Source organism: Poromitra crassiceps, assembly GCF_964638095.1.
Source record: "Poromitra crassiceps genome assembly, chromosome: 4".
Classification (NCBI taxonomy): domain Eukaryota; kingdom Metazoa; phylum Chordata; class Actinopteri; order Beryciformes; family Melamphaidae; genus Poromitra; species Poromitra crassiceps.
Window position 1 is genome coordinate 20,248,247 of NC_139626.1, and position 15,371 is coordinate 20,263,617.

The following is a 15,371-nucleotide window of genomic DNA, read 5'->3' on the forward strand; positions in this document are numbered from 1 at the left end:
TTTTATAAGAAGTGTTTGGTGAGGTTGACAGGACTGTTTTATCAGCAGTGTTTGGTGAGGTTGACAGGACTGTTTTATAAGAAGTGTTTGGTGAGGTTGACAGGACTGTTTTATCAGCAGTGTTTGGTGAGGTTGACAGGACTGTTTTATCAGCAGTGTTTGGTGAGGTTGACAGGACTGTTTTATCAGCAGTGTTTGGTGAGGTTGACAGGACTGTTTTATCAGCAGTGTTTGGTGAGGTTGACAGGACTGTTTTATCAGAAGTGTTTGGTGAGGTTGACAGGACTATTTTATAAGAAGTGTTTGGTGAGGTTGCATTCCACAATCTATTCACAATTATGGCAGATGGTGCTGAATATAGCACTGGTATGTCACACGTGTAGAAAAGAAGAGAGGAGCATTCCTCCACATGTCTCCTCTCATTAAATGCCTCATTTTGAAATGGGGAAAACCATGCATGTGATCACCTCCATAAAACTGCTGTTCTCTTTTATAACCTAAACTCTTGTAAGCCTGATTCTTACAGAAGATAGCCTAATTTGAAACATGTGAATGATGATGCTTGTCAACCAATTAGACAATAATAACTTTCATTTATCGCATCACAAATCTTAGGTCAAGATATAATTGGGAAGTATGACCTCATTGCATAAAATGTACTTGATTTTCGTTGATTTGAATGCTGCCACATACACAAGGGCTAAAAAGTGAGAGTGCTTTGATATGGTCACCTTAGCCAGATGTGTCTGCAGGCTGTTCTTAGCGTCAGCGGTTTCCGATATGCGGTCGGTGAAGGCGATGTTGACATAGTTAAACTGGTTCCACATCTCATTGGATGTGGTGTTCAGCAGGATCTCGATCTCATCTCTCAGCTTGTGGGAGGTGACCCGCTCGCCCTGGGAGTGCAGGATGTTGTCATCCGTGAACTTGGACCACGAGTCTGGCAGAGAGAGTCTGGCAGAGGAAGAAGAACACCATCAATTGATGGAAGTTCAAGTTGATACTGTCTTAGAATATACTGTAGTGTGGATTAGACTTGAGCCAAACATTACTTTTTATGGTTTGTTAGCTTAAGAACCAGACAGGTAGTGTAACATAGGACAATAAATGCTTGATATTTGTTTAAGCCAACCAAATTGACTTTCAAATAGAATGTCAATTTGGTTGGCTTAAACAAATATCAAGTATTGTTTTCAACTAGGAGACCTGATCAGATGAATTAGATCAGATCAGATAAGAAAAGATCAAGCCATACTCACGAGGGGTCTAGTCTTTCGATGCCTCTGTAATAGCCGATCCCATCAGATGAGTTCCTCAGATGGTGGCACCTGTTGTCAATCCTCTGAGCTGTCATTTTGTCACTCATGTCTCTCTCCAGCTCATGCTGGGCTGCTCGGTTTGACCTGAGGCACCCCACACAGCAGACAGGGTTACTACCCTGAGGCACCCCACACAGCAGACAGAGTTACTACCCTGAGGCACCCCACACAGCAGACAGAGTTACTACCCTGAGGCACCCCACACAGCAGACAGGGTTACTACCCTGAGGCACCCCACACAGCAGAAAGAGTTACTACACTGAGGCACCCCACACAGCAGACAGAGTTACTACCCTGAGGCACCCCACACAGCAGACAGAGTTACTACCCTGAGGCACCCCACACAGCAGACAGAGTTACTACCCTGAGGCACCCCACACAGCAGACAGAGTTACTACCCTGAGGCACCCCACACAGCAGACAGTTACCCTGAGGCACCCCACACAGCAGACAGAGTTACTACCCTGAGGCACCCCACACAGCAGACAGAGTTACTACCCTGAGGCACCCCACACAGCAGACAGAGTTACAACCCTGAGGCACCCTACACAGCAGACAGAGTTACTACCCTGAGGCACCCCACACAGCAGACAGTTACCCTGAGGCACCCCACACAGCAGACAGAGTTACTACCCTGAGGCACCCCACACAGCAGACAGTTACCCTGAGGCACCCCACACAGCAGACAGTTACTACCCTGATGCACCCCACACACAGCAGACAGTTACTACCCTGATGCACTCCACACAGCAGACAGTTACTACCCTGATGCAACCCACACACAGCAGACAGTTACTACCCTGATGCACTCCACACAGCAGACAGTTACTACCCTGAGGCACCCCACACAGCAGACAGTTACTACCCTGAGGCACCCCACACAGCAGACAGAGTTACTACCCTGAGGCACCCCACACAGCAGACAGTTACCCTAAGGCACCCCACACAGCAGACAGAGTTACTACCCTGAGGCACCCCACACAGCAGACAGTTACTACCCTGAGGCACCCCACACAGCAGACAGAGTTACTACCCTGAGGCACCCCACACAGCAGACAGTTACCCTGAGGCACCCCACACAGCAGACAGAGTTACTACACTGATGCACCCCACACAGCAGACAGTTACTTCCCTGAGGCACCCCACACAGCAGACAGTTACTTCCCTGAGGCACCCCACACAGCAGACAGTTACTACCCTGAGGCACCCCACACAGCAGACATATTTACTACCCTGAGGCACCCCACACAGCAGACAGTTACTACCCTGATGCACTCCACACAGCAGACAGTTACTACCCTGAGGCACCCCACACAGCAGACAGAGTTACTACCCTGAGGCACCCCACACAGCAGACAGTTACCCTAAGGCACCCCACACAGCAGACAGAGTTACTACCCTGAGGCACTCCACACAGCAGACAGTTTCTACCCTGATGCACCCCACACACAGCAGACAGTTACTACCCTGATGCACCCCACACACAGCAGACAGTTACTACCCTGATGCACCCCACACAGCAGACAGTTACTACCCTGAGGCACCCCACACAGCAGACAGTTACTACCCTGATGCACCCCACACAGCAGACAGTTACTACCCTGAGGCACCCCACACAGCAGACAGAGTTACTACCCTGATGCACCCCACACAGCAGACAGTTACTACCATGAGGCACCCCACACAGCAGACAGTTTCTACCCTGAGGCACTCCACACAGCAGACAGTTACTACCCTGAGGCACCCCACACAGCAGACAGTTACTACCCTGATGCACCCCACACAGCAGACAGTTACTACCCTGAGGCACCCCACACAGCAGACAGTTACTACCCTGATGCACCCCACACAGCAGACAGTTACTACCATGAGGCACCCCACACAGCAGATAGTTTCTACCCTGAGGCACCCCACACAGCAGACAGTTACTACCCTGATGCACCCCACACAGCAGACAGTTACTACCCTGAGGCACCCCACACACAGCAGACAGTTTCTACCCTGAGGCACCCCACACAGCAGACAGTTACTACCCTGATGCACCCCACACAGCAGACAGTTACTACCCTGAGGCACTCTACACAGCAGACAGTTACTACCCTGAGGCACCCCACACACAGCAGACAGTTTCTACCCTGAGGCACCCCACACAGCAGACAGTTTCTACCCTGATGCACCCCACACAGCAGACAGTTACTACCCTGAGGCACTCTACACAGCAGACAGTTACTACCCTGAGGCACCCCACACAGCAGACAGTTACTACCCTGTTACGACTGTGTCGTTTTCTTTTCTTATTGTACTTTGTTATTTCTAATTAAAGGTAGATTCGTAAATGGACTTGAGTCCAGTCCATTTACTCATGTGCTATTTCTCCTGACATGCTTCCTGTGTGTGGGTGTTGCTCTCAGAGAGAAGTGTGTCTTTGGTTCAGTCTTTCACCAGGTGCAGCTGGTTGGAGAATTGGATCCACTAATCACCTGCAGAGACTGCTGATTGGATGGCAGCCCTGTCTGTCTGCCTATAAAAGGCGTCATTATTCAACATGGCGACAGAGCTGTTCTGGGATGTGTGAGGCCCAGACTCTCTCATCCGCACATCATCATTCATTACATTGTATTTTCTTCATTGCATGTATTGGCCTGTGTTAATTCATGTTTTCTTGTTGTTTTAGGAGCGATGCGCCTGTCTGTGCTAGGGACCAGTAGTGCCGACCGGTAACATCAGGTAATAGTAAAGTGTTGGCCTGCTGGACCAGATCCTCTGTCAGCTAGAGCGTATCGTCTCCTTTTTCTTATGATTTGAAAAATAAACATGTTTTTGTATATTTGAACTTGTTTCTGTGTATTTCATGTTCTGGTCCCAGACCTAGACTTGGGGTCGTAACATGAATTGGGGGCTCGTCCCGGTCTTGTTCCTGTGTTTTGTTTTGCTCTGTCATTGAGAGCAGAAAAAACCCGCAAACCTGCATTTCACTCGGTTTTTTTTTCTTTTTTCTTGCTGTATGGGTTAAAACAGTAAAATAATTGCAAATTCCAGTGTGGTGGTTGGAGGATTGTGAATGGGACATATTAATCTGTTTTTCTTTGTTACAGTTCATCTGTGAGCTGTGAGCCGTAAGTAAGTTGATTGACAGTTTGTGCTGTATCGTAGTTTGTACTGTATTGTGGTCATGAGCGTTGTAGATAAATTTGTGCAGGGGCCTGAGTATGACTTTCTGGTGGAGTGCACAAGAGCAGAGCTGGTGGCTATCGCTCAGCATTATGGCATTGTCGTGCCTGGAGCTGCGAGAAAGAAAGCAGCAGTATTTCAAGTGGTTGTGGACACATTGGTGGCTAAAAATGTGATTGTTGCTCCTGAGGCCGGGGGAGAGCGAAAAATAGAGGAAGAGGAGCTGGATGAGTCACTAGATGGCAATGGTGAGAATATTCCAGCCAACCCTCCCTCTGATTCCGCTTTGTCTAGGTCCGGGGTTAGCAGAGAAGATTTGGAGCTAACTTTGGAAATTGAGCGAGTTAAACTTCGGCGGGACGAAGTGAAAATGCAGCAGGAAATTGAGCTTGCGCACCTCCGAATCAAGGAGAAGGAGATCGAAGCCAAAGATAGAGCCTCTCGTGCCACATCCGTTCAGGCAGAGAACCTGACGGGAGATCTGTTCAGCCAGCCAGGACTGGTGAACACACACGTCCACACACCCACTTTTGACATCGGCCGACAAATTGCTTTGCTTCCACCATTTAGGGAGGCAGAAGCAGACTCTTACTTTGGTGCTTTTGAGAGGATTGCTGGAGCTTTGAATTGGCCAAAGGACAAATGGGGTTTGCTCTTGCAGTGCAAATTAATAGGAAAGGCTCAGGAAGTCTGCACAGGGTTATCGATAACTGACAGTCTGAACTATGATCATATGAAGGCAGCTGTTCTGCGCGCATATGAGCTGGTTCCAGAGGCATACAGACAAAAGTTTCGATCAACGGTAAAAACTGCTAATCAATCTTACGTAGAGTTTATGCGTGAGAAAACAATGTTGTTTGATAAATGGTGTGCAGCGTGTAAAGTCGTTGATTTTGCCCAACTTCGAGAATTGTTATTGTTGGAGGAGTTTAAAAACTGTATCTCAGAGAGGGTGGTTCGCTATTTAAATGAGCGAAAAGTTGATACTGTGTCCGAGGCAAGTGTGTTGGCGGATGAGTTTGAGTTGACCCATAGAGCCAGTTTTGTTAATGTGCGCCGTGAACGTGGGGATTTCGGGCGTCGGGAGCGCGCCGAGAACGCGTTCGTGCGTAATCCAAACGATAATGCGTCCGTGGGGCGTAGTGGTTTTTCGTCTTCAGGGGAGAATGGAAATGGTCAGAAAGTGCCATATAAACAGTCTTTTGTTTCAGGGTCACCGCGCTCGAGTTACAGTGGACGGGAGCGCCGGTGCCATGGTTGTAACGAGGTGGGACATTTAATAGCGGAGTGTACGAAAAAAGGAATCGTTGTTACCAAACCTGTGGTGTTTACGCAGGTAGTGCCTTCTCTGTCTTCAGACAGGGAGACTGACGGTGATGAGGTGGCGCTTAGCTACCGTCCCTTCGTTTCCAAGGGCTCAGTCTCGCTGTCAGGTAAGGACACAGAGCAGGTACCAGTAACCATTTTTCGGGACACTGGAGCTTTCCAGTCGCTTGTACTGGAGGGAGTCTTGCCGTTTTCTGAAAAGACGTCATGTGGTTCTGATGCATTGTTGTGGGGTGTAGCGTTGACAGAATTCCGTGCACCTTTACATAGTTTTCTTACGATCACCGCTCGTTACCGGGCTGGTTAAAGTAGCTTTGCGTACACGATTGCCAATGGATGGTATTACGTTGATTCTGGGTAACGATTTGGCCGGTGAGAATGTGTATCCTCCTGTGCTTGAAGTTAGAGAGAAACCTGTCATAGTATCTGTTACTGAAAATGGGGAAGAGAGATTTCCTGACTGTGCTGTGACGCGTGCACAGGCGCGTAAATTTGATGATGTATTGAATTTGTCCGACTCATTTTTGTTTTCTGAGGAAAAAGATCTGAAGTCTGACATGTTGAAAGTAAAGTCTGACAAAGTTGATTTTTTGTCTACTGCAGCAGCGAGTTTGAGCTTGGAAGTGGATCGCAGCATGTTTGTGCAAGCACAGCAAGCTGACCCAAGCCTGTCCACTTGTTTGACAGCGGCGGGAGCGCACAACTCAGATACTGTGAGTATGTATAGTGTCCAGGATGGAGTTTTGGTGCGTAATTGGCAGCCGTCTGCTGATTCTTCACGTGTAGACTGGGGTGGGGTACAACAAGTACTTGTTCCCCAGGAGTATAGACCTCAGGTACTTAATTTGGCTCATGATGGTGATGCAGGACATCTAGGTGTCCGGAAGACGTACCATCGTATCTTGCAGTATTTTTTTTGGCCTGGCTTAAAGTCAGATGTAGCGCGATTTTGTAGGTCATGTCATGTGTGCCAGCTTTGTGGGAAGCCTAATCAAACTATCCCACCTGCTCCATTGCGCCCTATTCCGGCGCTGGGGGAACCGTTTGAACACATAATTCTTGATTGTGTGGGTCCACTTCCAAGAACAAAATCAGGCTGTGAATATCTTTTGACTTTGATGTGTGCGGCAACACGTTACCCAGAAGCAGTGCCATTGCGCAATTTGAAGGTAAAATGTGTTGTCAAAGCTATGGTGAGTTTTTTTTCTACATTTGGTTTGCCAAAGTCAGTGCAAACTGATCAGGGTACGAATTTCATGTCCAAATGTTTCGCTCAGGTTCTACAGACACTGTCTATAAAACATCACAATTCTAGTGCTTATCATCCTCAGTCACAAGGTGCTCTGGAGAGGTTTCATCAGACGTTAAAGTCTATGATCAAAAAGTACTGTCTAGAGACAGGCCGAGATTGGGATGAAGGCCTGCCGTTTCTTCTCTTGGCTGCTAGAGAAAGTGTACAGGAGTCTACTGGTTTTAGTCCAGCAGACCTTGTATTTGGACATACGGTACGCGGTCCGCTTCGTGTGTTAAAGGAGAAGTTCCTGTCAGAAACTGCCAGTGTTCCCACAAATGTATTGGATTATGTGTGCAAATTCAGAGAACGTTTGCACTCTGCTTGCGAGTTAGCTCGTGGTGCATTGGCAGATTCACAGGTAAAGATGAAGGAAAATTATGACAGAAAAGCAGTTAAAAGAAGTTTTGCTGTAGGTGATAAGGTGCTTGTTTTCCTTCCTCTGGTAACTTCTTCTTTGCAGGCGAAATTTGGTGGTCCATATGTGATCGAGAAATGCCTGAGTGAAACAGATTATTTGGTAAGTACACCTGATCGTGGAAAAAAATCTCGTGTTTGTCATATCAATATGATAAAAATGTATGTATCTCGGAATGAGAAAGATGTGGGGATTTCTGGTGATGGGAGTGGGGTAGTGCTGCCCTCTGCTGTGGCATCGGTGTCACTGAGTCCATCCCAACAATATTCTCCAGAAAATGATGGTCTGCGAAGTATTGGGTCTGGTTCTGTTCGTCTGCCTAATTCAGAAATCCTGGCCATTTTGCCAGAGTTTCTGAAGGAGTTGGATGAAGTGGCAAGAGCAGATGTGATTGCTTTGTTGGAGGAATTTTCTAGTTTGTTTTCTGATGTCCCTACTCGTACTTCTGTGATTACACATGAAATTGATGTGGAAGGGCATGTGCCCATTAAACAACATGCATACAGAGTAAATCCAACTAAACGTGCTCTGTTTAAAAAAGAGGTAGAATATCTTTTGACCAATGGATTGGCAGTGCCAAGTTGCAGTCCATGGAGTTCACCATGTTTGTTGGTGCCTAAACCTGACAAGACATCACGCTTTTGTACTGATTATCGTAAAATAAATAATGTCACAAAGGCTGATTCGTATCCGTTGCCACGGATGGAGGATTGTGTTGACAGGGTTGGAGCAGCAAAATTTGTCACCAAATTGGACCTTCTTAAAGGCTACTGGCAGGTCCCATTGTCTGCACATGCCTCGGAAATTTCGGCATTTGTAACACCAGATGGATTCTACCAGTACACTGTAATGCCGTTCGGGTTGCGTAATGCACCGGCCACTTTCCAACGTTTAATGCACATAGTGCTGGCCGGTGTTTCAGATACAGATGTATATCTCGACGACATTGTGGTGTACTCCAGTAATTGGGAAGACCATGTAAGGACCCTTAGAGACGTTTTTGGGCGATTACAAACAGCTGGTCTTACATTAAATCTGGCTAAATGTGAATTCGGGAAAGCGACGGTAACGTATTTAGGTAAGCAGGTGGGACAGGGACAGGTGCGACCTGTTAATGGAAAGATCCAGGCCATTCTGGATTATCCTGTTCCAGGCTCTAGACGTGCGCTCCGCCGTTTTGTAGGCATGGCCAGCTACTATCGTAGTTTTTGCAAAAATTTTGCTGACGTGACTGCTCCTTTAACTTCTATGACCAGTGTGAAACTGCCATTTGGGTGGACTCCGCCCTGTCAACAATCTTTCCTGTCTTGTAAAGCTCTCCTTTGCAGTGCACCGGTGTTGGCAGCCCCGGATTTCTCGCGGCCGTTCCAGCTGGAGGTGGACGCGAGTGATCTTGGCGCTGGGGCGGTGTTACTGCAGGAAGATGAGCAAGGTGTTGTTCATCCAGTATGTTACTTTTCAAAGAAATTCAAGGATGCTCAACGCAATTACAGTACAATTGAGAAAGAAGCTCTTGCGTTGTTGTTTTCCTTACAGTTTTTTGAAGTATACATTGGTTCAACACATTTGCCTGTGATGGTATATACTGATCATAATCCGCTTGTGTTTGTGAATCAGATGAGGAACGCTAACCGGAGGTTGATGGGGTGGTCATTACTCCTACAGGATTACAACCTCGAGATCCGACACAAAAAGGGCACAGACAATGTTTTTGCGGACGCTCTTTCGCGCATTGAGATGCCTCCTTGAATTAAAGTACGACCTTTAGATAATTTGGTGCTGCATTAACGGGCACAGATAGGTAAAGGTAAAAGTATTTTCTAGATTGTCCTCTCTTTTTTTTTTTTTGAGGGGGGAACTTTTTTCTGGGTTGGGGGGTGTTACGACTGTGTCGTTTTCTTTTCTTATTGTACTTTGTTATTTCTAATTAAAGGTAGATTCGTAAATGGACTTGAGTCCAGTCCATTTACTCATGTGCTATTTCTCCTGACATGCTTCCTGTGTGTGGGTGTTGCTCTCAGAGAGAAGTGTGTCTTTGGTTCAGTCTTTCACCAGGTGCAGCTGGTTGGAGAATTGGATCCACTAATCACCTGCAGAGACTGCTGATTGGATGGCAGCCCTGTCTGTCTGCCTATAAAAGGCGTCATTATTCAACATGGCGACAGAGCTGTTCTGGGATGTGTGAGGCCCAGACTCTCTCATCCGCACATCATCATTCATTACATTGTATTTTCTTCATTGCATGTATTGGCCTGTGTTAATTCATGTTTTCTTGTTGTTTTAGGAGCGATGCGCCTGTCTGTGCTAGGGACCAGTAGTGCCGACCGGTAACATCAGGTAATAGTAAAGTGTTGGCCTGCTGGACCAGATCCTCTGTCAGCTAGAGCGTATCGTCTCCTTTTTCTTTTTATGATTTGAAAAATAAACATGTTTTTGTATATTTGAACTTGTTTCTGTGTATTTCATGTTCTGGTCCCAGACCTAGACTTGGGGTCGTAACATACCCTGATGCACCCCACACAGCAGACCTTTCTACCATGAGGCACCCCACACAGCAGACAGTTACTACCCTGATGCACCCCACACAGCAGACGTTTACTACAAAAAACACACACACACTGGAAAACAATTTGACACTCAGCCGCATGTGGAACAGTTAATCAACAGTTACTCATCTCAATTGCACTTGAATAATGTATATTATTGTCTTTTTTATTTATTTTTTATTTGAAAAAGGAGCTGTTTTTCATTGTTTCAGAAATGGTCATATTATAGACTCTAAGGGCCGAGTAAGATTTGACCAATGCATTTTGATGAGATCACATGACCTCTACAGTAGCTGTTTAGAGCAGACTCACGCCAGCTGAGCGATGGATCTATCCAGATGCCGCCTCATCCGTTCCTGAGATGACTTGATGACCTCCACTTCCTTCTCGCAGCACAGGTGAAAAGATAGATATATATCTTTCTTTAAGATCGGTATCATGTCACACACGCACACGCACACGCACACACACACACACACACACACACACACCCTTGTTCTTTGACATTACCCTTATGAGGTCTTTCTCCACACCGTCATGCACCAGATCGATGGCCATCCGCTTCTCTCTGTGGTAGAGACACTCTTGAGACACCTGGTGACAAAGTAAGCATGACAAAGCATAAGGCATTTCAGAGCGTATTTAAAAGTCCCTCAGTACTATCCAGAATACTCCCTCACTGTGTCACAGTGGTGGTATGATTGAGTATATTATGCGCGGGGTGTTTGTACGTGTGGCTGCATGCATGTGTCTGTGCAGTGCATCAGCTGCATTCTCCAGTTTCAGCTGAAGTCGGTCAGAATGCCTCGTGCCACATGATCGTAACCCCGGGAGTCGTCTGTGTCATCACATGTCAAAGTACCTCGACGCCCCAAAGCACTCTGGGTTCAACACATGACCAGTGGTGCTTTCTGTGGAACGTTACCTGGTAACCTTAACGGGGCCATTCATTGTGACCTAATTAAAGAGTTTGAAGGCTGAATTATACTCCAGCAAGCTCCGTGGGGGTGTGGCCCCGCGAGTCTCCGTGAGTCACCGTGCAGACCTCGCGCTGGGGCAGATGCCATTATACTCAGAAAGTGATCAGCATGAATTGTACAAATGGTAATAGTGAGAACAGCCCGTGGAAAAGTCGCAATGAAACGCTATTATGTGCAGTACTGAGTGCGCTTTCACTCTCAAATGACCCCACATCAGCACATGAAGGAATCACCAAACTTGTTTTTACTGAAAGCCGTTTTAGTTCTCAGCCCTGATAGCCTACTCTGTGCTGTTTTTAATCTCTCTCAATATCAATCAACCAATCAAACTTTATTGCAGACTCCACCGTCCAAATAGACATAGTAGTCGTGTTTCCATTACCGTCAGAAATGCGCAAAATCTAAATATCGCAATAGAAATTGGGTAATGGAAACACGTAAATTTCGAAAAAGCTCCCAAATATCGCAAAACGTTTTTGCGCTCTCATGAGGTGGTTTTTCAGACGTGTCGATATAGCAGTTTATCGCAAAAGTGTAATGGAAACAGATTTTCCGCATTTGCACGTCATGTGACCCATCTTCTCCTTTGGAAAATGAAAGGAAATGAGGGAGAAAGGGTTTGATAAACCGTGGCAAAACCTTCGCAGCAAGTGGAAAACTTTGAAGCAACGCTACCTAGCAGAAAGACGTGTTGTGCAAAAGCGGAGCCGGAAAATAGATCATGTTTAATGGGAGAAATCGATCCATGCCTGTGTGCGCGCATTTGGCACAGCGGCGAGATGATCGGCGGGATGAAAAGCACACCGGTGCGGTGCTGTTGACTGAAGTGATTAATACATTACACACGTTTCAGGTGCAATGTTATAATTATAATACACGATATATTCTGACTATTGCACCATATCAGCCTCCCCCCCCCTCCTCCATCTCTAAAATGGGACAAGTTGTAGGCTACCTTTTTTCCTCTGCCTGTCGCGCTCACTGCATTCACCGCAGCCCGCAACATGTTCTTTTGAATTGATAATCAGGCTCGTTTATATGCGTTGTAACTTCATGTTGTGATTTGCATTGACCATTGGTTGGATTTGAGCATGCAGGGGACGGGATATGGGGCAGATCCGCGTGCGTAATCACTGTGGCAGCTGCTGGTAACGGGAATTGCGAAACTCAACTTCAATGGAAACGCCTACAAGTCGCAATTGTACATTGTCGAAGTTGTAGAAATATCGCAATTATTTTGCGAAAAACTGTAATGGAAACACAGCTAGTGTCACATATAGTAAATAGACATAAAAACACACACCACAACAACAACAACAACAACAAAAAACATTATAAGAGGCGATATATCACCTATTAAAAAGTGCTTATGCAAATTCAATAAAAGGCATCTAAAAATAAGAACAGTAAATGCCATTAAAATGCCATTTAAAAGTGCTTTATACACATTCTATAAAAGGCACGAATAATAATGCTCTCAACACAACACATTTACTTGGTGAAATGACTAAAAACGAACAGTTGCAAATCAAAGTTTATAGCCTACCACATGGGTCAAGAAATGTGGCGAAAACACAGCTCAGTGTTCAGGGCTCAGTGGCTTGAAAGTGGCCATGTTTGGAGAGAAGCCCTGCGCTGCTCGCGCTGTTAGAAAAAAAATCATGCACAAGGCGAGCGCCAGACGGAGGTAGCGCCCAACCACGCCCAACAAATTTACGTCATTTGACGCGCCCGGCCCTCGCTCCACCCCCGCGCCCTTCACGGCAGGGTGAGCATAATACAAGCTTTAGTCAGTGAGAGCACTGCTCTGCTGAGTCTGCTCTAAAGTGATGCAAGGGACAAATCAGAGACTGTTGCTACATAGCCAATCCAGACCATTGAGCTATATATTAACTGGAGAAGGCCCACTGGAAATGACGGCCCATTTATTCCAATGAAAGTTGCTCACCCAGAGCATGTGCTGAATTCCCCCACCACCATTACGACTTCCCGGACCCATAGAGACACTGCGTAACGCTTCATCATTCAGAAACCACGCCCAAGACGGGGGAAAACGGAAACCCCCCCTCCAATCCTGGCGTTCTCCTATGTCACGTGCATGGTTGCGTGTTGCACAAAAAGATCGTATATACGGAAGATGAACACTCCAACTTACTTCTTGACAGCTAGATCCACATTTTTCTTGTTTTGCTCAGGAGTACAAAAAAACTTTAACTGGCGATTTTTTACATTTGTTGTCTGCGCAGCCCACCACACAACAGCTTTTAGCTATGTTTAATTCAAGGAAAATGACACTGGTGTGTGGAAATGAACGGAGCTTTTCCCCCGTGATGGGTGTGGCCTATTTCATGCAGTGTCTCTATAGAGTCTGTGCAGTAGTGTTTTTCTAGCACCCACCCCCCATGAACGCCGTTATAGAGACACTGCATGAAATAGGCCACGCCCATCACGGGGGAAAAGCTCCGTTAATTTCCACACACCAGCGTCATTTTCCTTGAATTAAACATAGCTAAAAGCTGTTGTGTGGTGGGCTGCGCACACAACAAATGTAAAAAATCGCCAGTTAAAGTTTTTTTGTACTACCGAGGAAAATAAGGAAGCCATTGAGAATTGGCGAGAAGAAAAATGTGGATGTTGCTGTCAATGAAGTAAGTTGGAGTGTTCATCTTCTGTATATACGATCTTTTTGTGCAAGACCCGACCATGCATGTGACATAGGAGAACGCCAGGATTGGACAGGAGTTTGTGTTTTCCCCCGTTTTGGGCGTGGTTTCTGAATGATGACGCGTTCTGCAGTGTCTCTATAGTGGACAGAGCCACAGAGAGAGGAAATGGCTCTTGGTGGCTTCTAAAGAAATATGTACACATAATTTTATAATTCAAAGTTATTTTTTACATTGAGTGACACCCAGAAAAACATATTTTATACTGCCCCTTATGTGTGTATGGGGTAAAAAAGCCTTCTGCGTCCAGTGCGTCATGTGACTTGCAATAGTGAGCACGTGACTTGGGGGCTTGATCCAGACCCCCTAGGCAAAATTGTGTCACCACAGATTGTGACATGTCCTTAGACGTGATATGCATGAGTGATAAAATTAGTGCACTGGAAGATACGCACGCACGCACGCACACACGCACGCACGCACACACGCACGCACACACACACACACATTCAAGCCTTACCTGTAGGGGCCCTGCAGTCTCTGCCAGCGCTCTCTCCAGTCTCCTCTTGACCTCCGTGAGAGCTCCTATTTCTGTTACTATGTTGTCAGTCTCATGATTCAGTTCAGACTTCCAGAAGACAATGTCGTTAAGGCGCTCTCCAAGGTTCTTGCTGGTGTGCTCCTGGGTTCGTCGGGTCAGCTGATCCTTGTCCTGCATCAGCCTGATGGTGTCTCTTCTCAGCCTCTCCGCACTGTTACGGGATGACTCAGACTCCCTGTAGTTGTATTGGTTGGACTTGTACCAGTCCTCAGGGGTGTAGCGGGTGGTCAGGGCGGTCCTGTTGGATGGGTAGAACATGGTCTTGGCTCGAACCAGGTCTAGATTATCTCTCTGTGCAGAGAGCGATGGGATACTAGCACTGGTGCTCTTGTAGTAGCCGTTGCTCCTCCACTGGTTGGCACTAGGGTTCATGGCCAAGGCTGGCTGGGTGTTGCGGTAGCTGGATGCCATGGTGGAGATGGCAGGGAGGAAGTGGCTGGTTTTGGGCCGGGCGTAGGTAGCTGTCAGGGTGGATCCCATCAGCTCCATTTTGTACTCCCCTCAGGGTGCCGCTGCTTTTCTGGATACAAATATTTACTTTTCACAACATTCTATATTCATATTTTAATGTAGATACTTTTTGTAGGCTCAAAATGTGATGTGATAAAAAAAAATTGTACTTGCAGATATTGCTGTAAATCTTTGCGCTGGTATTAAGTCTGAAATTCAGATTTCAGTAATTGAATATATCGCAGATTAGACACAGTGTAATCTCATTTTGTTTAAGAACCTAGAGTTATAGGTGAATTAAAAACATTTCAAATTCTTATAAATAATGTTATAAAAAGCTTTGCAACGGTTATGCCTTTGGTAGATCATTTCTAGTAACAGAAAGAGCTATTACCCAATCAATCTAAAATTGCTTTATCTTCTTCACACATTTTAAGAAAATGACAAAAAAGCACCAAAGAGCAGTAAAGAAAATAGCTTCAACTTACCAAAATGACCTAAGCCTTTCCTCAGCATCCAGTGCCTGGCTGTAGGCAGGCTCACCTCAGCCGTGCTTACCTGGAAATGAGCTCAAGAACATACTGACATGCATAATGCACGGATGAG

At 46.2% G+C, this 15,371-nt stretch overlaps 1 protein-coding gene across 1 annotated transcript in view; it reads right to left on the reverse strand.

Annotated features, from left to right (window-relative positions):
* The window catches only part of LOC310775662 (tektin-3-like), a gene marked incomplete at both ends in the record, with an annotated part of 17,557 nt that extends 2,753 nt beyond the window's left edge, over positions 1 to 14,804 (reverse strand). Inside the window, 5 exons of the mRNA XM_083635813.1 lie at positions 732 to 954; positions 1,260 to 1,403; positions 10,384 to 10,454; positions 10,582 to 10,665; positions 14,235 to 14,804. Coding sequence (XP_083491939.1) covers positions 732 to 954; positions 1,260 to 1,403; positions 10,384 to 10,454; positions 10,582 to 10,665; positions 14,235 to 14,804 — 1,092 coding nt within the window. The remainder of the gene's footprint in view (positions 1 to 731; positions 955 to 1,259; positions 1,404 to 10,383; positions 10,455 to 10,581; positions 10,666 to 14,234) is intronic.
* Positions 14,805 to 15,371: the final 567 nt, after the last annotated feature.